Source organism: Thermobia domestica, chromosome 3, assembly GCF_964235325.1.
Source record: "Thermobia domestica chromosome 3, izTheDome1.hap1.1, whole genome shotgun sequence".
Classification (NCBI taxonomy): domain Eukaryota; kingdom Metazoa; phylum Arthropoda; class Insecta; order Zygentoma; family Lepismatidae; genus Thermobia; species Thermobia domestica.
Genome location: NC_137456.1, coordinates 174,104,183 through 174,131,444, shown reverse-complemented (window position 1 = coordinate 174,131,444; position 27,262 = coordinate 174,104,183). Strand labels below are relative to the sequence as shown.

The 27,262-nt window shown below is 34.9% G+C and overlaps 1 protein-coding gene across 2 annotated transcripts in view; it reads right to left on the bottom strand.

The window, feature by feature from the left end:
• Window positions 1-27,262, bottom strand: part of LOC145680867 (methyl farnesoate epoxidase-like) — a 203,328-nt gene that overhangs the window by 75,062 nt on the left and 101,004 nt on the right. For both annotated transcript variants that reach the window (XM_081752002.1, XM_081752003.1), the window contains 2 exons: window positions 8,507-8,922; window positions 4,350-4,479 (listed from right to left, as the gene is read on the bottom strand). In XM_081752002.1, coding sequence (XP_081608128.1) covers window positions 4,350-4,479; window positions 8,507-8,922 — 546 coding nt within the window. The remainder of the gene's footprint in view (window positions 1-4,349; window positions 4,480-8,506; window positions 8,923-27,262) is intronic.

Sequence of the window (27,262 nt, the reverse complement as noted above, 5' to 3'; positions counted from 1 at the left end):
TCCATGTTGCGTTTGTACGTTAAAAGTGGTATATTCCATTCATTCTTTGACAGTGTAGGTTTTTTGAGCCAAGGTATTGCTCAATGATAAGCGAGCGAATGAATATGAATGGACAACATCGGGAGGTATTCTCGTACCAGCAAGAATGACCAAGAAACCCGCTCCGTGTACCATCCTGTAACTGTAAAAAGGTTGTGAAAGTATGTACGGTTGTCGGAAAGCAGGAATTGTGTGCTCTAATTTATGTCTATGTCATTGTCGAGGAATTGGATGTGTGAATGCAAAATCAAATGATGAAAACCATGGAGATGAATGAGACAACCTCATTGATTTCTAATAAAATAAGTACGAATGGACTAGATAGAAAAAAGTTGTTAAAGTGCATACTAATGTCTAATGTAAATATTAAGTTGATTTGAAGAATACTAGGAGAAAAATTGCATTCTAGTTATAAACAAGACATTTTTTAAAAATACACTCAAACGACTATTGTAGTTGAGAGTGACTTTAAATGTGTGAATTACGATTTTCCTATAAAAAGGAGAATACCAATTTCTGCTACTTTCTAGTGCTGTCAATAAATAATTTTTATGCTATATTTAAGTGATGTAAAACTATGTATCATAAAAGCTTACTCCATTGGGAAGAAACCTAGGTCATTTTAAAAGTAAATTAATAATGATGATAGTGAAAACGGTAACTGAGTTTTGATAACATACGATAATTGTCAGTGTTGCAAGTTTTAAGGAATTTATACGAAATTCACGTTTTGTCCCGAAATTTTGGGTTTTGCGCTTCTTACACAAATTGGGCTTGATTAGTATTAGTATTACCAGGAGTGTAAATAACTACCCCCCAGACCCCGCATTGCAGAGTGCCCAAGCCATTAGGGGGCCCAAGCCGTGAAGTGGGATGTAGAGACGGGGCCCCATTCCTCGCTGTCTGCGGTGGGGCCTCCAAGCCTTTAGTTACGCCACTGAGTGTTACCTTGTTCGAATTTACGTTTCTTAAGATTTACAATGATATATAACTCTTGGTCCTATGTGATAAAAGAAGGTGAGTAGAACCGTGAACGTGTATGTCACCTTATGCACTTTTGTACAAAGAGGTCATAAAGTGATATTAGTTATATTTTTTTCTCGGCTTGTATTGCACCGATTTGTGTCATTGTTGGCTAACATTGAGATAAATATCAAGGACCTGTGTTGGTGGTATTTTGTTGGTGTGCAATAACTATCAGTGTTGCAAACTTCTCATGATTTCTGAAAGTATATTTTTTAAATAAAAAAGCTGTTTTCTTCTTCCTCTTCTTCTAGAAATTTAGCACGATGGGCATTATGTTATTTACTTAGATTGTCTGTCTTTCAAGCTTTCCAACCAGTGGTGTATTTAGTGGGCTTCGGGTCTTAAGCCCCCCCCCCCCCGAAATCTTACTTAATATAGTAAAGTATATGAAATATCTTGCAGAATTTTCACATTTTCAGGCAAAGTTTCCCCGAAAGTTAGCAAAGTCCCCCGAAAGAAAATCGTAAATACGCCACTGTTTCTAACCATATATGATTTATGGCTTTGTGAAAATTAGAATGGTGGCTAGAGGAATAAACTTAAAGAGTGACGATTTCCATAAATTCCTTGTCGTCATCTATAGATGGCTGACATTTTTCAAAATTACGGGAAAATCTACAGTGGGATTTTAGGGGACTTTTTGTATGTTATTCCTAACATATCCACCTACTTCCATACCAATTTTTTAACTTGTTACTAATTTGTTCCTTTCTCAATCCTATTTTTACTGGACTAATTGCAATATACACACTTTTGTTCAGTACTTTATCTTCTTTAATTTTTGCTTCTTAGCATGAAAGTCTTAATCAAAAGTAATTAGGTGAACTTTCTCCCTAAGTTTAATATCGAAATTTATCAAAGTACACTTTTCAGAGCTGAAGTTTATAATGAAGGAATGACATATGAAAGGTAATTTTTTGTTGTTGTAATTACATACTCGCTGTAACTAGGGTAACAACAGTGGTAAGCGTTTCTTACGTTTTTTGATTACTTAAAATTTAAAGTTTGAAGCATGCTACCTCTGGTGGGACATAGAATAATTTTCTTTTCTTGCAGAATATAAGGAAAACTATAGTAAACATTTCAACTTTGATATTTGACTACGAACGAAGTTATTACAGTCATAGACGGGTTGGAATTACAATTTTTAGAAAACTGTTTTGTACTGCCAATGTATATGGTAATATCATATTAAAAAATAAATAAAACATTAAATAATCAAACTCACATTGGATCACTTCATGTGGTTTGATCCTATGGTTTTTTCCTTTTTCCTTAACTCATTCGTTCATTTTGTACCACTTGGTTGCTTCAACTGAAATTCACAAGTTATATTTTTCATGTTGTTTCTCCTCCCTTTATTTTGCATTACATTATATTGAGATGGATAGACTTCCATATATACGACACTGAAATGCTTATTCCCTATGACATTTGCCCTATCCTCACCGGTTGTATTCTGTATGACGACCAGCACTCTTGACTATCACCTCACAGTGTAGTTTCCACAAACAAGAGCTAAATAAAGTACCACATTTGTATGGACAGTTTGCAAAGTCGAAATCTGTATACATCTTACCAGAAGGAAGGCGGTGATTGAGAAGTCTAAAGATTCCGTAGTTCATTTAACTGACGTTGGTACTTTTCACTGGTGTGAGATATGGTATAGCAAGAGGGACGAATTCCAGTTCCACTTTAATTTAACTGTAGAATACCACTGATGTTCTGGCTGTGTGACTGAATTTTTTTACTTTTACAAAATTCAGCCACAGTGATATAAAAACAATGGATAAAGTTAGGTACACTGAAGAACGAGATTACTTCATCCTTATGTCTCGATACTCTGTGCGAAATTGCTCGAGCCTTCCTAGAATCTGTCAGATATCCTATATTCATGCCTCTACTGCGTCTACATATTTGCACCGATATTCCACCAGGTGGGGCTTGTACAGCTAAACGACATGCTTGCTTTCGGTGCACAAATATTCATCTTATGGATCACCTTGAGACACAACTTTTTGTGATTGACTTGGTAGATGGCACACTGTATCAGCGGATTTCCAATGTTATCAGAATCTTAATTGGAAACTCATTAGTGTTAGTTTAATTGGTGTTAGTTTCGAATGTGGCTTTGTTGGTATTCACAGTCTGGGTCAGTTCAGTCGTACTGTATGTGTTAGCACAATGGCCTTCGCAATGGTCGCCCAACAAATCCGCGTTCGTGACCTATATAACTAAGGAGAAGCAACTTTAATGCACATCGAAAGGTACTACAAGATAGTTTCCTAGAATCAATTCCCGGTTTGGCTCCATTACTTTTCGCACAACATATCACACACTACTGGTTTAGTGAGGCAACTTTCACGTTTCTGCGCTAGTCGTGCGAGCATCATGTCCTTAGTATTTTGCCTATATAGTGCCTATCAACCTCAGTACTACTATAGTAAAAAGTTTATTTAAGATTTAATTAATTTATTATTTCTCATATTGGATTGGGTTAATCAGTGCTGCAATGGTTACCTCTGGAGCGAAGGAAATCTACTTGGATTGCAGGTCATATGGACTTTTGTTGAATAGCAGCTTCTCAATTCATTTTATTGATATTTTACCATTCTTCTGACTACATGTATTTCATAAAATATCTTGTCAATTATCATTTGTATGAGTAATGCATCTCTTTCTACCATTTATTATCAGAAAACATTAGTCACGTACAAAAATAATTATTTTTATTTCATTAATTTGTAAAGCGTACCATCTGTTGTTTGTTATTTATGCTATTTGGTGATAAACAAAATTCTTGGCTTTGTCTAGTTCTTCACAATAAATTATGTCTTTCTATAATTCTAATACTATTCTGTTGATTGTTTTAACACATCACTTTATATTTGTTTTAATAATAATGTACGAATTCCACGGTGTTACTCTTTCCATTAGACGTAAAATTAGTCTTTAACTAATTCTATGAAGTTATTAATTTTCTCTTGTAGAACACAGAAAATGAATATTACAATGATAAGAGAACTAAATACATCTTAGATTGTTCGAAAATAAAATATATTTTCATTTTCTATAATATATATATATATATATATATTATAGATACATAGCTACATCAAGTAGTACATGAAATTGTAAAATCATGCGTAAGAGGAAACTGTATGGAATTACTTCCTTTCAAGCACTAGCTGCTAAACAGTAAATAAATTAAAACCTTCAAACTGTAAAGAAAGAGATCCGAAATAATTAATTTGAATGAAACAAAAATGATTTAGCAAACTTACCGTTAAATAGAAATTTATCTTCGTAATTTTTGCGATCTTTCATATCTTTCAGAAAAACAGAGATAAAGTCAGTAATATTTTCATCTTTGTAAGAATCTTTGTAAGATTCTTTGTGTCTGTCAATCTCTTTCTGTAAAGAAATGATACTAAAATATTTTCTAAGCAAGTAATTAATAATAAAAAGATATTGAATAGATATCTGGTAAATATTATTAAATATTTAGCAAGTGTATGCCTAAAGTAATAGAATACTCTTTTAGATGGTAATCGTAAATATAAATTACTCTTTTGGAAACTTCAAAAATATTTTTAAAACTAATTATTCCAAGATTCTTTCGCAAGGACCGCATTCTGAGTCAACCTAAGTTTAGTTTCTGATAGAATTAGAGATTTCTTGTAGGCAATACTGGTAAAATATTGACAGTGATATTTATTAATAAGCCGTGATGTTAGTTAAACTATCATGGATGAAATAAAAAGCATAGAATGATAAAGAAAAAAGCTGAATTATATTAGAATATATTGCAACGATGAAGGTGTGGGGTGCAATGCACACTAATGTGATTATTTATATATTTAGTTAATAGTTAGAGCATGTAAATATTAAACTGATAAAATAAAGCCAAATGGAAAACGGTAATAAAAAATTGATGCAAGCTTGAAGTGTGATTGGTCCAATGCATTAACAACTAAGAATTGATATGAATGCAAAAGTTCGTTTCAGATTTATGAAAGGACTTCCATCGCTCGGTAGCAACACAACTAAATACGCGCGAGAAGTTATTGAGAGTAGTTCGGAAGTGTTGTAGGTTGATTTATAGGGAGAATGGTTGTTGTATGTGTATTGCTTTAAAAGTTATAACCTTTATGGGGGGCTGCATTTGTGCTCTTTCGTAAATTAATTATAGCTATAGACAACTAAATGAAGAGTATATGACAAGATATCGCTATAGTAGGACCATCATAGATATCGGAGGGCCAGGGACACCATCGATGGAGTGCAAAAGGTTTGTTCCTTTTTGCAATGGAAAAACCGAACATCTTAAACAACAATACTGAGTGCAGTACACCGCTGCGACCGTAAATCACATAATTACGCAAGATTTATATGTGGTAAAGAAGCACATGTTTCGTTCCTCACATATGGACACGAAGGTGAACAGTCGAGTACGAATACAATTTTGCAGGCAACAGATGGAAGTTCATAGTGACCCTGGACGAGGCATGAGTGTATTTGCCGGAATTTGATGAAACAAGGGTCATCTATCGTTTATCCGTGATTCCAGAGATCGTTCTGGCTGGGTACGTGAGGCTCTAGAAAGTTTTTCATGCAGATTTATGGGTGTTTGTGATTAATGTTATAATAATTAACTTGCACTAGACAGAGTGGATAATAAAGCTATTCTCAATAAAGCCTATTTGAAGACAAATCTTTTGCAGCAACTATACCGCTACGTTATTCCATCACTATATGCGAACGACACATCTCGCTTTGTCATACAGAGCGTCCTAGTCATACGGCGAAGTCATCGGTGACGTACATAGTGCAGTCGGCACGAGAAACGGGAATTCATGCAATACTTTGTAAGATATTTTTGTGAAAACCCTTGATGTATCCCACATGGATTCTGTGGATTCCCATTATTGAAACGAGTGTTGGCCTTTCAACAGCCACGAACACGCGACGCTCTCTTGAAGCTTATGAAGAGGTTGGAACATACGATCAAACTGTATTTCAACGGGGTCTCTTTGAGTGGAAATTAAGGTGCAGGGCGATAACTAGCAGACTAAACTTACAGATCAAGTACAATCGCTGATGGATCGTGGTATTTCTGAAACTGGTAATAGTCCATATTTCGATTCTAAAAACTTAAAACGACCTTTTGTACAGTTGCTTCTGTGTTATCTTTAATTTTCACTGATCTATTCATGAGAAGTTTCACATGATTGGAATAGGGAAACCTGACTGAATTTGCATTGGGAATTTATGTGGTTTGGATACATCTAACAAACGATAGATTTATAGCACATCTCATACACACAACTCAAATTAACAATGTAAATTTGTGATATCTTTCTACCTGGTGTATAGTTGAAAGTCCAGTAGTAAGTTAACTGCAGGTATATACGCCACGTGTTGAGTTCTGAGACGTTTCCGAAGAAATCCGCCAGAATGAACCTTCAGTATGTGCCATGGACTTGAACATGTCTCATTTGACGGATACCTCGAGAGACAACGCTGAAACTGCCACCCCGTGCAATGTTGTTTGGTTCGGGAAGGATCCGTGGAAGGACGTCCTTATTTCAATAGAGGTAAGAATTCGTTATTAGTACTGTGCTAACTCAGAACATTGTCGCTTGTTTATAGCAATATACACCTTATTTCGTGTCCGTCAAGGAACACTTTGTTTCGTAAGTGTAACATCAGCATTTGTGATTCCATGGCTACTAAATCAATACCAAGCATGGTGCAGCAAAATAAGCCAAGCTGTTCTAGAATCTCACGAACAGCTGTCTTAGCCAGTGCAATAGAGCAGATGTTTGATACTACCGATAAAGACAGTGATGATGCGCAAATTCTGGGCGAGATTATGCTTGAAGTCGCCCCTGCAGAAAGTCAACTATCCTTCCATGAAAAAAAAAACACCCGAAAATTCTGATCCAACTCTTGATCAGACCGTGAAGAAAGCTTCACTTCAATCCTGATGACTCCTAGAGTAAAAAGTGTACGAATCCCAGGCACCGTGTACTGAACAGCAAAGCCCTAACTTTTTCACGCTCAATATTCGCTCAAGACAATGGAAACAAATGTGACAACGTAGTGAAGAAGGAAGTCATCAAAAAAGGATTTGCCAGAAGACTTGAAACAAGTAAGTGTCAAGCCGAAGAAAGGAATGAACATAGGCAATTGCATAGAAAAGGAAAACAAGCGAAGAAGCCTGTTAATGATGTGTATGGTTCTCCAAGATCAGTGGGAAAAACAAAGTGATACTGTCTTAATGTGTGATTGCGATGATGTCCTGAACATGAGAGCGTGTAGTGTGTATGGAAAATATGTTCATGAGGAATGTGTAGGACTGACTACAGAAGACAAAGATGTTTTCATTTGTTCCACATGTTCCAAGTAATATCGGTGTAGCTTTTTAAGTCACAGTACAATGACACTGTTATCTTCTTATAAACTAAAACTTTTCAGTTTGGAACTTCATTTCAACTATGGAGATTATCATTTTAACATTTCATCTTTTTATCTTCATATTGGACTTTAAAAATTATACTTTTCTACATCAGCCATGTTGTGTTGTAATATTTGAGTTCATATAATACAGATGATGTAAGCAGTTCCAAGATTTATTACAGGTTTCTTGTAGTATCCTAGACTTGGCGTAATTAACTGCACATGTTGGTAAATGTGCCACTTTGTAATACTTTTTTCTTATACCTTGGGTACAAAAAGAAAATGTGAGTGGCATCATTGCTACTTTTTTTCTATACGTGGAAAAGGCTACTCTGCAAAGCACATGTATTGTTCTTTGTGTTTCATGAAAATAAAGGCCGTAAACAATCCAACACCGTTAACGTGGCGTATTTACCTGCACCTACCTTATAATGAAACCTTTATGCGTTCAAATGTTTTAAATTATAAGTCAATCAAATTCAGAGTTGGTTTTCATTCAAGAATATGATACTTTTTTACAGTTCAGTCAGTGATAGCACTACTTCGAAAGCAATTTTGCAATGTAAACATTTTTAACTAATGACAAAAATTAACACTATCTCAGACCTAACACTATTAACGCTATTTTAACACTATTACAGAGCTTTCATAGTGTAGACAATATATTTTAATATGGAGAGTTTTCAAGTAGAGGAAGAGACAAAGAAAGATAGATGTAATGCACTATCGTCTGTACGTGTATTCTTTTCATACAGAAAATACCTTTATTTTCCTCTTAAGATAAGTTTTCAATTCGTCATATTCACTTGAGTGGTATGATTCCAGAAATAAAAGTAAATAAATGAAATTGGGCATTTTTGGAGAAAGAATAAATGAATATATAGTCCATTTGAGGAGGATGAAGAAAGATAAATATCATGTCACAGTATTGTATAGAACAACAACTATGTCTACGAAAAAAAGAATAAATGGAAATTACCTGAATGAACGAATGGAAATGTTTATTAGCTTCATCCTGTTCTTTATGGCCACACTTATGTGGGAAGAAGTATCGGATCCAGGGTATTATATTGAGAATTGCTCCCGTTGGGTTGCCTGTTCTTTGAAACTGAAACGCTTTATTTACAAACATCTTCAATTTAGTGTCTTCTTCTTTGTCCATTCTAGTTCCGGCAAAGAAATACCAAATAGCTCTCGCTATCTGAAGGGAAAATATTTCTGGAACATTTACACAGGATTTCTCCGAGCTTCTCCGTTTCAATTCTGAAAGGAGGTCAACCATTGAATCGTGTATAATCCCTTCCACGCAACTTCTGGCGTACCCAAAATCTCTTAAGTTTCTTAGCATGTATCTCTTCTGCTCCAGCCATTCTAAGCCTTCGTTGAACAAAATACCTTTTTATTTTTTATTATTTATTTTGTAGTTGTTCCATGTATCAGCATGACATAAAAAGAAACACAAATAAAGAACATTAGTTAAAGCGCAGTTGGACTTAGAAAGATTAAAGCTTTTACACAAATATGCACATAAACCCTAAGAAGCTAGAAATAAGGAATACATAAGAAATAACTGAGAAATATGTCTAAAAATATAACGGGACAAGAAAAGAGCTGAAATTTTGAAATTAGAGTACTTGCAGATGCTTTCAAAGAATGTTCACAAGCATTAATAAACGGTAGGACAAGAATGTTTCTTATATTTGTCAATTAATGCTTTTAATAGTTAGCAATGACAACGTTTTCACTTAAATGTGTCCAAATGAGAACAAGTTAATCGAAATTATGATATTGTATAAAGATTGTGTCATTACACACTGAATTTGAATAAAACTTGAAAGGAATGGCAAAAATGTAAATAACGTTTCCTATTTTTGCCGCGGTGTTTTATCGTCTTAATGCCAAGACGACTTACGCAAGGGTTTAATTCACTGAATTTCCTTCCACTCAATGATGGTTTCAGGAGTAACAAAGAGAGAATTCCCATCCGAGCTTTGAAATAACCCTCTGGATCATATCTCCGATTGTACCCAGTGTGTTTCCAGTATTACTTTCCACTTAAATGTGTCCAAACCAGTACAATTTAACTGAAATTATATTACTCTGTGTAAGTTTGTGTCATTTGTACTAATTACACACTGAATTTGAATAAAATTTTCAAGGATGTCATTCTCCACTTAATTTATGCACTGTATATTACTCATTAAATGAATACAATTACTTGTATGAACATAATGTTACATCGAAAACTTCGAAACGCCAGCAAGCTAATCACTAGCCCTATTCCTTTTTCTTTTCACATTCTCAGATTCCGAGGTAGATGTAAGGGTTAAATGAAATGAAATTTTGAATACAGAGTGTCATTAATTCCATATCAAAAATTGTTTATAACTTTTTAAATACTTAACCATTTTTAATGAAACATAATGCATTTTTCCTTTTTAATAGTAGAATTCTTGCGTATTGCTAAAATTCTACAGAAGCGCCAACAATTTTCGTAAACAGTTGGGGATGTTTGCGACAAATTTCTACAGATACTAAAGCGGTACGTATGCAAGAACTTGGCGGAATTTCTATGGACGAAAATTCAACTCTTTCTTCAGAACAATTTGAATTGTGTGTTGGGTTAAACCTCTTTCACGAGATGTCTGTCTTTGTGATTTCTCAGGATTTCGAGTGAACATTTCCTGAACTACTTGCGCATTTTCCTCCGTCCCGGATGTTGAAGGACGACCGCGCCTCCTAATATCTGCTACAGAACTTGTGTCTATTAGTTTCGGATAGCAATTCCTTATGGTCTTTGCATCAACCGAGGCACGAAGTCCTTTAACACTTTGCCAACATCTTTGTATCATGGTCTGCCATACTTCGTACCGCAATGCCAACTGAGCCCACTCACGCAAGGTTAAACGTTGCGCCATGGAACCTGCAATAATATAAATGAGATATCATATAAAAAGTAGTACAATTGTAGGGAAAATAATGCATTTTGTTTCATGAAAATTGGTTAAGAATTAAAAATAAAAATATATAAACAATTTTCTATGTTGGGTTACTTTCCGCCCATCATTGTTAAATTTAACCATTTTAGAAGTGGAGCGTCGCATGAGCATCCACAATTAGAAATAGTTTTAATTTAAAGTTTCAAATAGACTGATTGAAAAGTTATGCAGCATTGGTTTCAAATAATATAAAAATGAAAATTACATAAGTAATTTTATTCATAAGATGATAACATTTATCTGTAACACTTAATGCGTACTGCGAAACATTTAAGAGTTACAAGTGGCATAGACTCTATTTGAAACTAAATACCGTAAAATTCTGCTTGTGCAGTTGGTGTTAGAGCATAGTTAGAGCAAATTACAGTCCGGAATCGTTTTGTCACTAAACGTTTTTATTACAAAATTCCACTATAAATAATATTTTTGAGAAATACTACAATCATGTAAAGTTACTAACATAAGGTAGAGAGAGGGATCTAAGGTCCGAGGAGCCTAGGACAGGATCTCCACAGAACTCCGAAGCAAGCAAGGTGGAGTGGATTAAGAATCCCCAATACTCCGAAGCAAGCTTTGAGGGTTAAGATTCACAGACCTAGGTGACTGAGTATCCTGTCATTCGCCTGGCTGGACTGAGGATGGACATTGGCGCATTTTCTGTTTAGTTTATCTTTCCTGTTTCCAGTCTACTTTATTTAACTTCTTCTCCATTGGCCGCAACAGCGAGCAATGGCTCCGTCCCATCAATATCAGATTGACATACCATACTTCTCCAGAACTGTAGGACCCAATATTTCTTATTCCGAACGATGGCTTATTCTTATTTCCTATGAACGAATGCTTCCACAAGTTTTTCCTATTCCCATTACCTACTCCTTCACCAAATTTGGTGCAATTATCTCTGGGTGACATCACACCCTTCTCTCGTCAGTCTATGTAAGGTAGGTACAGCATGAGCTGAAGGTTTTTTTAATTGCCCTTCCTGCACAGTTTGATCGTTGGCGTTTCATTCGTTGTTTGACCGCATGCTTAGATTATTTCTTTTTTATATCTTCTCTATAAGAGAATACAGTACTTAATCACAAAACCTTTCATGATCTCATGACTTCATGATTTCAACGTTTTAGTCCGTAAACCCAATTAAATGCATGATCTATACGAGGTTTGTTCAAGAGGTATTCGAATTTTATTCATTAAAAATGTATATTACATTAATCTCCTTCAAAGTAGTCCCATAGGCTGACACACACTTGTCCAATGGTTCTCCCACTGTTGAAACCAGCACTGCGATTTCTCGCAACTGGTCTTTGACATTTTGCAGGTCTTCTATGCAAGAAAGGAACTATTGTCTGTTTTCCTAAAAGATGTTTTCAGCTTAGAGAGAAGCCAGATATCACATGGAACCATATCAGGAGAGAAGGAATCCTGACGAAGCACAGGGATGCTACAATGTTTGACAGGAAAATATGTATCAAATGCTTCGTCCCAGGTCTGTATAGTCTTGCGGATCGTTTCCACTTGAGCTTCTCCAAAGTTGACACAAAATTTAATACACTATGCAGTTGTTCAAGTGTTTAAGTCATTTTATCAGAAACGAAATTCCGATGCCGTGCTATTCACTTACACCCCCTGACTCATTGGCAGTCTGCATGCTGAGAAAAAGAACAGGAATGAACATTACTTTCACCTACTTACACGCAAAAACTACACTTCCTTAGCTACGTATGTTTACTCCAAAAAAGAAAATAAGATGAGATACTTTTTGAACAAACCTCGTATTGGCTTACTTAATATAAAACTAAATAGAGTTCAACATTACGAATAGAATGCATTAAAAGTAAGTAATTACAAAGAAGAAATAACACATTTATTCTTTTTAGGTAGTAGGTAATTAAATTCTATCACTCCAAACTGTCTAATGACGTCACCAGTGGTGAAGGCATTGTATAGAATGTGTGGAGTTTTTCCGTTCTCTTTCTTTTCTATTCTATTGTTGAAATAAGTAATGTTGATATATATTATACACATTCTCTAGGCAGTTTATATAATACCAAGGAACTATAGAGAATGAAAAGCTTTTGGGCAATTTATGGAAAATATGAAAACTGTTATGAAAAATACCTTTATTCGAAAGATAAACATAAATGCAAAAAGAGACACAAAACTAAATAGTGCACCGAGAAGTATTGGTTGAAGTATGCACGATATAACAGCCTCCTAATATTTACTGAAATATAGTAGTTATAATAGAAAACAAGGGGCATTCTGTTATTAGAAGCAGTTTTTTTTTGTCTTGATGATAATTATTTACATAAAAACAACAGAAATGAGTACAGCTTAGTACGCACGCACACAATATCCACAGATTTCTCGCAAAACCATAAAGTCAACAATAAAACTATATTTTCATTTTCTAAATGAAAACTAATATATAGTATTTTCAAAGCACTTTCCTAAGAAAAAACGATACAAAGTAAACCACTTGTTACAATGTGATATGCTACAATAACATGATAAGAATTTTGAACTTTAATTAATCATAGTCCTTTTCAAATAAGATAATCTAACAATTTTGCATATAAACCAGTAGCTTCCAAGAAATTGAGTGTTAGAAGGTGATTGGAGGGATATTTCGTGTTGAAGAACATCGTCAACTTAAGCAATTCTTTTCGGCATAAAGCGAACTATTTGCTGATTGAAGTTTATCTTCTATTTTCAGTACCGAGGTCTTATGAGACACGGATCTACAGCTTTAAGTGGAGTAAGAACCACCAAACTGCGTTCAAATTTCAATGCTTCGTTTCGGCTATCGAACTCAGGACAACGTACACCAATGGGACGCGCGCTAGCTTCTAGACAAGATAGAACTAATTTAGAATCCCTTCAGTAGTTCCAAATCTGATTTTTTTCTAAAAAAAAAAAAGTTTCTACCCATCATAACAACTGTAAACAGATTGAGTGAATCATTCCGCCCGTCGTCGACGTCAATAATACGAACTTGCACAGTGGAGGTGCAAATCCCTTAGTAGCAAAGTTGCCCATAGATTTCATAGATTTCAGATATTTTTAGTGATGGTCTTAAACTTTGTGTGAAACTTCCAACGATCTTCAGCACTTGCGAACTCAGTATTTATGAAATTAGCTAAATAACAATAGTAACAAGTTAAAAATAGGTATAGAATTAAAGAATGTTTGTTTGTTCAATTTATTTTCCATTATTTTAAGATTAGCCTAAATGCTTAATCAACTTGTACGGAAAAATGTTGCTGACAAAGATTGCCATACTCATGACTGCGCGACTCAGGCACTTCGAAACGAATTTCAAACTAGGAACAATAGCAATTCAATGAAGAAAATTAAAAAGAGGTTTTTTCACGCCCCCCCCTCCCCAAGTTGCGGCTTATATTCATTTGTCTGTGTTCCCTTATGGGAGGCCCTGTTGTTAGAGATTCAGTTTTGACCTGTGTTTCCACATTTACTTTACATCCAATTTTAACTTTCGAAGTATTGTCAAGACCAATGTAAAGAGTGCATAGAATATTAACTCCGCCATCGTCTTTAGTGACATATTCATATAAATGGCATGAATATTTCGATGACATCAGAATAAATGGATGTTATACGAGCAATGACATAAAAGTTATTTTGGGGATGTCTGCGAATTGTTTCGAACATCTTGTTTGGCTAATCACACTTTTTCAGCGTTCTCCATTGGTCACTTCTTTCTTAATTAGAGAATAGATTTACATTACTTGTACAATTTTAATGCATTTTGTGTGAAACTTTTCGCATTATGGGTAGCAGTTGAATCCATTAAACCATTGGTCTCCAAACTTTTTAAGTCTAGGGGACACACTAACATTTTAACTAAGTCTGAAGAGCCAAGACCTAACTAGCTCACAATACCGACATATTGTAGCGCCAACTTATGTTGTGGGGAAGAGCAATATTACGGACAACGATATTATGCTTGGTTAGTCGATGTATACAACGTCATTTTGTAACTTGTAGGAAAATTAGTGTATGTTCTGGAAAAGTTCTGTTCCATGTTCGCTTGTCTGAAGAATTCAAGTACTTTGGAGTGTGCTCTAATATCCTCTGTGCGCCAAGGACGCATGGTATAAATATGGGAGACAACTGAGAGTTGGACAGTTTCAAATTTTTAGTTCGGAATGACGTATGCCATCTAAAAACCGAAATATAGTACGACTAGTGTGTTCTGTAGTTGGTTTCTTAGTGGAAATACAATCTCTTTAATTATGAGTAGATAAAACCAATTTATTCTATTTATTCAAAAATCCGGTTTGCAATGCAATTAGCACTTTTCTCTCGTTTAAAGTTTCTAACTTTTTGTATGGATTTATAAATATGGAAAAGAAACGAAAGATCGTGAGTGCAGAACATGTGAAGAAAAATTAGGATATCAATATTTCGTGATTGAGTCAAGTGATAAGAAGTAAGAACAAGGTAATGCAAGATTACTAGAGAACAGGTTGCCTCTTAGCCATGCTGCACGGTCATAGGCTGTCCCGGAATGACGTCACTTATAAACCTGTGAAGCGCGCAAAAAATTTGTCGTCTGCTTTTTTCCCACTTAAGAATAAGGAAAAGGGTCTTCGCGTGAGAAGTCCTATACTGAATTAACGTTACACAGTAAAATCCTTTTTTTGCTTGCATTTTGAATCAAACGTAAGTGTCTGTAATTTACTACATAGAATAATGATCGAGAACAGAATTTATAATAATAATTGTGTTTTATGATAATATTCTATTGTTAGAAACCTTACCTCACTGGACAAGTTTCCTGAGCTTTTTCTCCCGTTTGTCCTGAGAGCTTCCTTCTCTTTTTACAGAAACCTTAACACTTTTCTGTTTTGCCAAACTATTCAAAAACTAAATTCTGGTATATGTTCTCATTCGCACTAATGTAGTCACTATTTCAGAATTCCCATTAGAATTACTCCCACAAATAATCCTCTTTAGACATTTCATGGTATCTTTTCCCCTATGCACTGTTCTTCCATGGTAAAATGAAAACTGTTCATGCATATCTTTTACGCACGAAAGCACTCTTCAGTGGGCTGTGTGAGATGGCCATGAGACAAGCTTTGAATCAGGGGTGTAGCCAGCAGACTTATCTAGGAGGGGCCCGTCATTTTTTTGTGTGGGGGAAGACAGCTACAATTTACAAAGCCAAAAAAAAGTGTTACATTTAGTGATTTTGAGGCCTGAAAAAACCGGAAATTTTTCGTTTCCGTCCGGAAAATTAAAAACATTTTTTAAAGCTTTGGTTTCTGCTTTTTCTCCATAAATATTATGTACCAAGTAGTTTTTATTATGCTTAACCAAGAACTACAGCTCCGGAACAAATGTTATGCCTTTGTGCATAACTATTACAATTTAAGCCCTTTACACAGAACCTATCTACATAAGAGTGACTTTCTTTTAAATTTCGCTTAATTTCTTTAAGATTTCCTGACAAAAATATTTATTTATTACTCTTGACTAAAACATCATACAAATTCTCGTATTAGCATAGATTGACAATTATTTTAAAATAGGCCTATATAAAATATTTTCATGCTTCATATTGGACATGATCCGCGTAGGAATACTAGATCAATCGATTGTAGCAAATGTGGCGGCAAGCTCTGCATTTGGCCATTCCTTACACGGAAGAGATACCATACTATTCGATCGGTAAGGATCGGTAAATAATTTACCGATTATTAATTATATGTACTTTGTTATTTTTAAATAACTGAAGCGAGGTAATCTGACGATGGTGTTTTAAAAGCTGGTCATTTCGGTGGTCCAGAAAATCATTTGGGGGGGCTGGCCCCGATGCCCCCCGTGGCTATACCACTGCTTTGAATGGATGATGGTGAAGAGTGATGAACGGGAACATTTTTATTGTACTGATTACTTAAATCAGGGTGTATTTTTTGCATTTTCTTTATTATTATTATTATTATTATTATTATTATTATTATTATTATTATTATTATTATTATTACAAGCCAACCTGCTATATACGCCAGTCCATCTTCTTCCATTGCTGATTGTGTCTCAATGTAGCTCACTTGACTTAAGAACATCTTTGTCTTCGGTCATTGTCTTGAGCATTTTATCAGAACATACAACAACACATTTTTAAAGAAATTTGCTTAAAATAAATTCTTCATTCTCGACAGTATTTGTGTTTTTGTTAATTTTCAATACGCCCGGATTATTGCCTAAAATAATCAGTCTAATTCTATTTAGTGCATTTAAAACTGTAGGATGATCATAGAGTTCTCAAGTGTTTTCAAACCGTTTGGTCTACTGGTGATGTATTACGATCTGCACCGACTCCCTCCGAACGAAAACCGAAGTGTTTCGAGGCAACCTATTCTCTAGTAACAATGAAGGTAGTGAGTGTAATTTGCAATGAAACAATAGCAGTCTTCAAAAAATATAATATACAACGTCATTATGAGGCTAAACATTCTCAGAAATGCTCCAAATTTACAGGAAGCTTATGGTTAGAGAGAATGAATGTTTGAAAAGTGAGTTGAAATCTCAACAACTGTTGTTTAAGAAAAACAAATACCGATCAAGAAGCATCAACTCGTTCTAGTTTCCGCGTGGCTCATTGAACAGTGAAACATGGAAAACCATTTACTGACGTGAATTAATCAAAGATTGCGAGATTGTAGCAGCAGAAGAATTGTGTCCAGAACAAGCTAATTTATTTGAAAACATCAGTTTGTAAACAAACATCGTAGCTCGAAGAGTGGATAATTTTGCAGAAACTATTATACATTAACTGAATTACCTTACAAAATTAATAGTTAAAACGGTTCTCTTTGGTACTGGATAAGTCAAGAGATGTCTCAGGTACTGCTCTCACGTGTTACTTTTTATTCGAGGAATAGATAAAAATTATGAAGTGTATAAAGAGCTTGACATACAAAGAATTCACAGGACGACCATGGAGAAAATCTTTTTAAAGGAGTTGACAATGCTGTTCAGTAAAAATCAATAATCAATGAAAAAAATCATTAAAGTGTAGAATAGTGGTGATGGCAAAACATGTGCGGGGAAAAATAAAAGTGTCGTTTCTCTTGCATCAAAGGCCGTAGAAACTGACAATGGTTCAAAACCATTAATCGTACATTGCATTATTCATCAAAAGTCTTTGTGAGGAAAATGCTCGGATATGTTAGAAGTTTTAAAGCCAGTCATGCCAGCTGCTAATTACATCAGATCACATGTGCTCAATCATCGTCAATTCCAGGAGCTTATTGAAGTGAATTGGAGAAAATGACTTCTCATATTATACTGCAATACTATGGCTTAGCTGCAGAAAAGTTCTATCCTTACTTTTTTTTTCAACTCTAGGGAAATTTACTAGTTTCTATTACGTCTTACACTCTGAATGTAATATTGAATATCATGACGAGCAATGTTTTGGTACTTGCGTGATAGTTATCTCAACCGATACCGATATAGTTTTATGTTACTTTGTTATATAACTCAGAGTCACGTAAGACTGAATAGTACATACGGCTTTCCTAACAGGATAAATGAACTTTCTTGTGGATCCTGCTATCTCATTATAGCGATACACGTTTCAAGCCTAATTCAAAATCACGTATAATACTTATACTTCTTGTTTCTGCTACATGCCTTTTTTATTTTGATATTATCAGTAGCTATTCCATTTGTTGTTCCTGCAAGACGTACCTCTTGTAATCATACCAAACGTGATTGATTTGTGATTTCTATTAAGTGTTTATCTTGTTTCTTTATAGTTATTACATGTCTCTTTTCTTTCTTATTTCTATTAAATATGTCTCTTCATTTATTATTTCAAACACCGTGTGCGTGGGTTTTCTCGGGGTTCTCCTGTTTCCTCTCACTTTCTGCATTCCACCATTTCATTCATCACTCATCATCACCGTCTCCTTTAGCCTAACCGGCATAACCGTGGGACGTAAAACTCAAAGATTTCATTTCATTTTTCATTTATTATTTCTACTGAATACACGACTTGTTTTATTCTTCCTAAAAGTTCTCTGTTGTTGTCTCTTGTGTTTTGTTATTTTTAATTTTGTCTATTTTGTTTAGTTATTTCTACTAAATATTCCTTTTTTCGTTTCTTGTACGGTATGTTCTTCCCATTCCATTTAAATGACTTCATTGTTGGCTTTGCTATACCTAATTAAAGGTTTTTCTTGTTTTCATGTTCATACTTAATGCTTATTTTATTTTGTTAGTTAATCTCATTGTTTTCCAATTCTAACGTTGTTTTCTTATTTTGCTACTTCCACTAATGACCTTTCATTACTCTTACTAATTGTTTCTCTTGTTTTGTTATTTCTACCAACTGCACCTCCTTTCATTCTACTACATGTTCTTACTAAGTGTTTATCTAGTTTTACATTCGTAGCAATAATCTTTCTTGTTCCGTAATTCTACCATTCTAAACTCCATGGCTTTACGTCTGCAAATAGATCTGCCTGTTCAGAAAACTTTAACCGGGATGATAGCTTTAAATAGATAAAGTGTGGTTAGTATGTTGTAGTCATTCTAATTTTTTTTGGCGGGGGGGAAGGGGGCTTTTTGAGATGGAATTCGATACCTCTTAATTCAGGTAGTTGTCATTTGTGTCATGAAATTACCACCAAAAACATGTATTCTAAATAGAACATGGAACCACTACGAACCCGCATTATAATTAGGCTACACGATAACATCATTCCTAATAAATGCTTGACCAAATATTGAAGGATATTTAACAAAAGATGATTTTTGGAATGAAAGAAAAGTATTGACCAAAATAGCTAATAATATAATTTAAACATGCTTTAATAATACATTTCTTTGCTCTTTTAAGTAAACAAAATTTTTCATGTACATGTACCCTAGTAAGAAAGACATTTATATTCCTCATTTGTGTCTGAGTGTCTCACTATAACTCCTGTCACGAAATCTGAAGAAAAAAGTTAATTCAAATTAGAGTTTTGAACCGGAACTCTTTGAGAGAACACCAAACTCATTTTTCTTTCCTTTCCTTTCTTTCTTTTTTTCTTTTTATTTAAAGGACGCGAGAGAACTTTGTCTTCTAAATTCAATATAAAGTTCATAGGAATTCAAGGCAAGAAGTAGAAGAATCAGAAACTTCGCTACAATCGACTTTTTGCCTAATAAACTTTGTACGAGAAAGTACAATGTCTCCTGTGTGCACTTCTGTTGGTCTCATTTTCGTTTTCAAATATAAGGGGAAATTTCAGAAGTTGCGTTTCGGTCCCTTAAGTGCAAAAACCTGCAATTACCTGCGAAAATTATATTTTTGAAACACATCTTACCGATTGCTGTTATTAAAATACTATAAAATCTTAGTGTGGTTTAAGTATAGATGGGACAAACCTAAGTTTTTGAGTAGATATAATACTTTTTCTTTTGTTCAGAGGAACTTATTTTGTTTTAAGATCCAACGATGTTCGGTTATAAATTTGGTAGGAACAGTGCTGCTTTGTAGGCGATTGACTACAGTATCTTAGTCGTCCAAGATTCGATTAAGGTTATAATTTTTCTAATTTTCAGTGTTTACATCTTGAAGCAAATGGGAACTGCCTGAATTAAGAGGTGTCAAAATGCTGTGGGAAAAGCCTGAAATAATGAAAATGAGAGCCAATATACTGACTGCATCTTACCTAGCAATTTCTGTTTTTGTTTATCCTGTCATCGTTTGAAATTTCAATTGGAGACGCTGAGTGAGGCTGTATGAGGATTATGGGTCTTTGCATACAATATACTTTATAGTCAGAAGACGTTCCTTATCTTTCTTTTTTCAATGTATAGTGTTATACTGCTTGAACAACCCCAGCCACTATACTGTACATTTCTGTTATATTATGTAAATCCATGGATTCCTGAATGTAGTAAGTATATAAACAAGGATCTTCAATAAAGAAATAATTGGACCTTCATCATTTAATGATAGTTTTGAATCTTGTTGTGGAAAATGATAAGCAAGGTCTACAGATCACAAAATATGAAATTTTAACAAATATTGTGTGTGTGTGTGGATTTTCTCAGGGTTCTATACTATCATCCAATATTCTTCATTCCGTTTCATTAATACTCATCTCCTAACTTTGGTGCATAATCATGAAAAAAAAGTTAAACCTGAAACATCATGTCATATGAAAACCATTATCTTGATGATAACTTTCTTTACATGTATTATTTATATTTTATCTTTACAATACATTGTTACTTAGTTTAAGCATGTCACAGTTCTCTGGATTCGAGTTGATACAGAGTATAGAGAGAAAAAAATCAGTTTGAATGATTTTATTTTGAGTTTCATATTGTAACGTCAGCACAGTGTTACTTATTATCCTTTTAATAGTGAGCATTTTATGCTGTAGATGCTTTATTTGTATAGTGATCAACGGAAGTTCACACCACTTTTGAATGATTAGAACGATTTTTAATAATGCTTGAACGATTAGAACAACTTGTGAAGTTGCAGTTGAATCAAAGCGAAACCAATAGTATGGAGATCGGAAAAAGAGTCAGACAAGGATGTAGTATGTAGTCCCAATTATTCAACATTTACAATTAATGTTTAATGAATATAGCGTTAATATAAATTAAAGATTTCAAGATTGGAGGGCAGATTATTAACAAGATCAGATCACAATTGAATTGGCACGCAGATGATACGGTTATTTTATGTAGAACCAAAGGACAACAAGAGGTGATGTACAAAACAGTTAACACTGGGAAACTATATGGAATGGAAATCAACATAAAAAAATCGAAAGACATGAGAATATCCTGCAGAAACGGGTCAGAGTAGAACAAAGAGAACTTAAAGAAGTCGATAATTTCAAGTATCTGGAAAATAGTTTGACGAGAGATACTTATTGCAACGAAGAGATCAGGTCAAGAATTAACATAGACAAAGAACCATTCAACAAGAAAAATTCACTCTTAACTAGCAGGCTTAACACTGACCTAAGGAGAAAGTTGGTCAAGTCCTATGTATGGAGTATTGGACTGTATGGTTCAGAAATTAGAACATTACGGAAGTCAGAGAAGAAATATTTAGAGAGCTTCGAAATGCGGTGCTGGAGGAAGATTGAGAAGATAAAGTGGACAGAGAAGGCCCTGTGAGAGGGCCGTATAACGAACAACATGTTAAACAACTATATCCAACACAGTTCATGGGCAATAAGTCAGGTAACCGTGTGTAGCAAGGAATCAACGACACACTGTGTTCCTTGAAGAAGGCAGTCACATTCAGGGTACAGTGATCTGCCATTGTCCCACTGAAACAGCCATCCGGGGTCTGGAGTTGTTAGAAGGAGGAATATATATCCTCAATCTCCAGAAATTTATAAAGATATCGGTCACTTGTGAGGTTACTCTCAATCCATAGCGACCCAGATAGCATATTGTACCTATTTGTGCCTCGCACCATCACATTAGTCATTCGACTACTTATGACATTAGTCGATGCGTGCTGGCAGTTTGCTCTCGCTACGACAGTGTAGTCTGTTTATTTTACGTTCTTTGACATGGACGAACAGAGCGAAGCAATGATATAGCTAAAAAGGGAAGAGGGAGAGATTATATATCGAAGTGGAAGATGGTTTATACACCAATCGAAAGCACAAAGGACACCTATTAAGAAACTGGAATAAAATTTTTCCGAATGCATGTACTGTGTGAGTCATATGAATATATAGGGTGTCCAGAAAGTCCGTTGCCACCCCTACAAATCGCAAACGGGAGGCAGATGACAAAACAAGAAAACATGTTTGATCATTTTAAACGCACAACGTACCAAAGAAAAAAAACTGCTATACCAGGGCCACCCGCAGGTTCCCAGATGGGGTCCAACTCGAAAATTTCAAATGGTACAGAGTTCAAGTAGAATATCGTTTGAAAGCTGTTGGTTGGGAAATGAAAGAAGAACGAAGAAGTCGTGACTCTAAATGACCCTGTGCAAAATAGCGGCCGGTCAAAATGTCAGCAAACCGTCATTGTAAAGTCTATCGCCATCCCCAGAAATTGAAACGGTGAGATAACAGGAAAACACGTGTTTCATCGTTTCAAAAGTACAATGATTTAAATTGAAAATATTTGTCCCACGGTCCATCGCTGGGTCCTAGACGAGGTCCTACTCAAATTTCACATGGCAAGGGGGTCAAGTAGAATATCATTTAAAAGCTGTTGTTAAATGAAAGCAGATGGAACAAGACTGGACACTATACGATAACGCTGTGCAAATATCACGATAACAGTATCATAACATTTTGCACTTTTATCAAACTTAAATCTCTAGGAAATCAGTTTCAAACTATATTCAAACCATTTCCGATGCATTCTGATAAAATAGGAAACCTTACAATTAAAAATGCATATGATTCTCAAGGTACATAATTTGCAACATTAATATTCCAGTTCCTTAATGAGAATAATTAGTACTTTCGATTGGTATATAAACAATCTTCCACTTTGATATATAATCTCTGTCTCTTTTAGCGTTTCTGTTCTTATCATTTCTTTTCTTTTCTTTCTTTCTTTCGTACGATCGTTCTTTCTTTCTTTCTTTACACGTTGTTGGGCCTAAAGAGCAGAATCTCACATTGGAGGCATTTCCTTTCTTTACGTTGAGTACACGAATTAAAGTAAAAACAAACTAAAACCCGACAAGAGAAGGAAGTACTAACTGACAAGATTTTTGCACAGTATTATCGTAGAACGTCCATACTTGTTCCATCTGCTTTCGTTTAACAACAGCTTTCAAACGATATGCTACTTGACCTCCTTGCCATGTGAAAATTGAGTAGGACCCAGTCTGCGACCCTGTGGGGTACAGTGAGACTAATATTTTCACTTTAAATCATTGTACTTTTGAAATGATGAAACATGTGTTTTCCTGTTTTGACATCTGTCCACTGTTTCTGTTTTCTGGGGGTGGCCATAGACTTTACAATGACGTTTTTGATGACATTTTGACCGGGGGCCATTTTGCACAGGGTAATTTTTAAAAAATCAAGACTTGTACCGGCTTCTTTCATTTCCCAACAACTTTCCAACGATATTCTACTTGACCCCCTTACCATTTGAAATTTTCGAGTTGGACGCCGCCTGGGACCCTACGGGTGGCCCTAATATAACACTTTTTGCTTTGATACGTTATAATTTTCAAAAGATCAAAGACGTCCTTTTCTGATTTGTTATCTGCCTCAATGTTTGCGATTTCTAGGGGTGGCAACGGACTTTCTGGACACCCTATGTATTCATATAACTCTCAGAGTTTATGCATTCGGAAAAAAAGTATTACAGTTTCTTAATAGATGTCCTTAGTTCTTTCGATTGGTATATAAACCATCTTCCACTTCAATATATAATCTCCCTCTCTTCCCTTGTAGGTGCTCCCTAAACTAGCTTCTCAAGGTACTAATGCGAGCACAAACCGATTCGATTCTAGGCGAACGCATGCTTTATCTCTCTAAAATGATACTATCGCAAGTCATATCATGTTGTATTAATTCCATTTGTCTGCACGCTCTTATATTCCCGTCATTCTTTTATTTCTACAAACATAGAGGTATATAACATACCAGAGCCATCATGTAGGGGACTTTGAAAGAATAGGAATAAACTCTGGTAAAGTCAGTAATGAATATTATGCTATTCCACATCCTTTTATTATAGTTAATTAACGTTTCTTTGGTATTGAGCAAGTTGCATAGCAGCTATGGACTGTTACTGATTTTAAACGGCATATGGATAGCCATCGTTAGCATCACCGTTACCCGTGAAGGTGCTAATGGACTTAGTCATTAACAAACTCATCCGAAATAATAGCTCCACTTGTCTATTGCAATATAAAAAATATTTAAAAAAAATGCTTTCGTTCAATAATAATTATCGCGTGGAGCAACGACGGACTGATGGACAGAGTAATCGTATATGGACGGCGAAAGTGCAAACTGATCAAAACCAAACTTTTCACGAGAGCAATAAGACCGTTTTGCTTTCAGTTTTCTCTATTTCGAATTACTTATAATTCGAGATATTACTTTATTAATCATTTAAAATATTATCTCGAATTATAACAGCGTTCCAAATAGAGAAAATTGGAAGCAAAACGGTTTTATTGCTCTCCTGAAAAGTTTAGTGTTGATCAGTTACGAGGTTTTGCACTTTCACCGGCGAATGTTTCATTGCGTCATTCTAATAAGGCTAATAGTCATGCGCCAAGACATGTTTATTTTCCAAGTTATAAATTGATTAACAAAACGGACTTACAAGAGACAGTTCAAGGAACCATAAAGTACTTAGAAGCTAGTATGTGCTCTAAGTATTCATGTTTCAGAACTTGAGTCATGCGTGCAAAGAATTTCATAAAGGAAGGTGTGAAGGGATACTTCAAGAAAGAAGAAAAAAAACGATTTCTATAGTCAATATTTAAATATCACTCCATTTCTCCATTAGTGATTACAAAATAGTAATATCTAGCGCTAGAAATTTTAGACGATGGGCCTTAATATCTATATTTTTTTCTATTAAAATGCCAAAATTAGCTTGTCTAGCAAACAAAACATTAAATAAACACTCCTGACTGTGTTTTGGTGGCAGATTTTTGTATTTTTCGCAATGCAAGCACCGTTTTCATCTTTCTTCAACGACATTATCAATTTGCATTTTAAAAGCTCTTTCTAACTCCTTTGCTGCATTCTATTCCTATAATAAAGTTAAACGAGGGGCACCGAACGTGTTTGGTATTACATTACTTTCGCTTCAGTGCATTTCCATTAGATGGAAGCTATTGAATAATAAGTAAAGGAAGGTGGCAACATGAAACTACCAATTACAGCTAATCATCCCGTTTAATGTTGTAGAGTCTCTTTCTACATATAAATATTGACTCAGTATTCGAAGATGCAGCCTCAATGGAAAAGAAAATGGATTCTTAAATGTTATTTGCTTTTCAAAAGGAGACTTTCTATATCTGAGAGAATTTTGAGTCCTTATAGGTCTATATAATGAAATTAATTTTGGTACAGTCCGCAGCAAAACCCTGCAACATGGGCATGTAAGTTTATTGTCAAACGACGAAGTCTTTTGTTCCAAAATAAGTGTGCAGGGGAGGACGCCAAGATTTCTCCTGGTGTGATTCGTGCCACTTAGACCTTATGTTAATTCCCTGGGCTGTTAGGTAGTTTCACAATAAATTTACATGCTTATGTTGCATGTTTTTTTGCTGCGAACTGTATAATTTGTATGAATATTTACGGGTCGCAGTAGCTCAGTGGTAGAGCATTCACCTCTCGCGAATGAGATTCTTGGTTCGATCTCAGCTTTAGCCGACTATTGGCTTTGTGGTAAAAAACAAACAAACAAACAAACAAACAAACAAACAAACAAACACAGTGGGGTTTTCAAGTTCTCTCGTTACCTCACACTTTCGTCAATCCTTCATTATCATGCATCTATTCAGAACTGTTTTGCTTAGACTTGGTGCATAATCGTGGGTTGTTAAACTCACAATATGAAAATGAAAATGAAATATTTGAGTTTTACGTCCCACGGTTATGCCGGTTAGGCTAAAGGAGACGGTGATGATGAGAGATGAGTGAAATGGTGGAATGAAGAAAGTGGGAGGAAAAGGTAGAACCCCGAGAAAACCCAGGAGCACGGTGTTTGTCCACCACAAAGTTCACTTGGCGGGGGCTGGGATCGAACCCGGGACCCCAAGCACCAGAGGTGAACGCTCTACCACTGAGCCACCGCCCCCCAACTCACAATATGAATCTTTATATTGAAATTTGAACATTTTCTCCAAAATTTTGAACTATTTTCGCACTGTTTTTAAATCCAAAGTTTACATTTTTCTTCCACCTTTTTCACCCTAATTTTGCACCTAAAATTTCTAGGTCTTGTCATATCACTTTTCACTTTCATGCAGGAGCTAATATAAATTGTAGAGCTTATTCAAATATAACCTGCTATTCTTTCTTCAAAAAAATGTGTCTTACGTAACTAGAATGAAATATACCTCTTAAAACATTGTTTCGTGCCTTTCTGGAAGAAGAAAAAGGTATGTTGTTATTAAAAACACAAGTGACAGTAATTACGTCCTATGTATGATTTCAATTATCATTCCCATCTTTATTTGCGAATTATTAGAATATTGTTTAATATTGTTTATTTTACTCTAACTAGTTGTAAGAAAGTATACATACAGGGGAAACGAATTTAATCGCTTTGTATTCTAGTTCCATATTATTTAATGTATATTGCTTTAACACTGAGCTATGCAATTTTATAACATTATCCGAAACCACTGTGTGGACACAAAATAATTAGAGTGAGGTTTATTTCACGTTAAAGGAAAACTTTTTCAAGTTTTCTTCAGCATTGTTTGTTTTACCTCGAAAACATTTACGAGAAATTGTTTTGTTAGCTACTACTTAATGAATAGTAAACACAGGAAAATGGAAGTATCGGTGTAATTCAGTGATTGGATATTCTATCTGAAAAGTATGATTGATTGATTGATTTCTCCGGCATTCATGCAATTAAAATTTCTTCCGTTCCCAACATTAATTTATCCGCACTCTAAAACCAAGAAAGTTTAGTGTACAACTTCGTTTGTCAGACCTGCTTATGGTATACGAGGTTAAATAGTTGAATAGCAGATCAAATCTATCTATCTATCT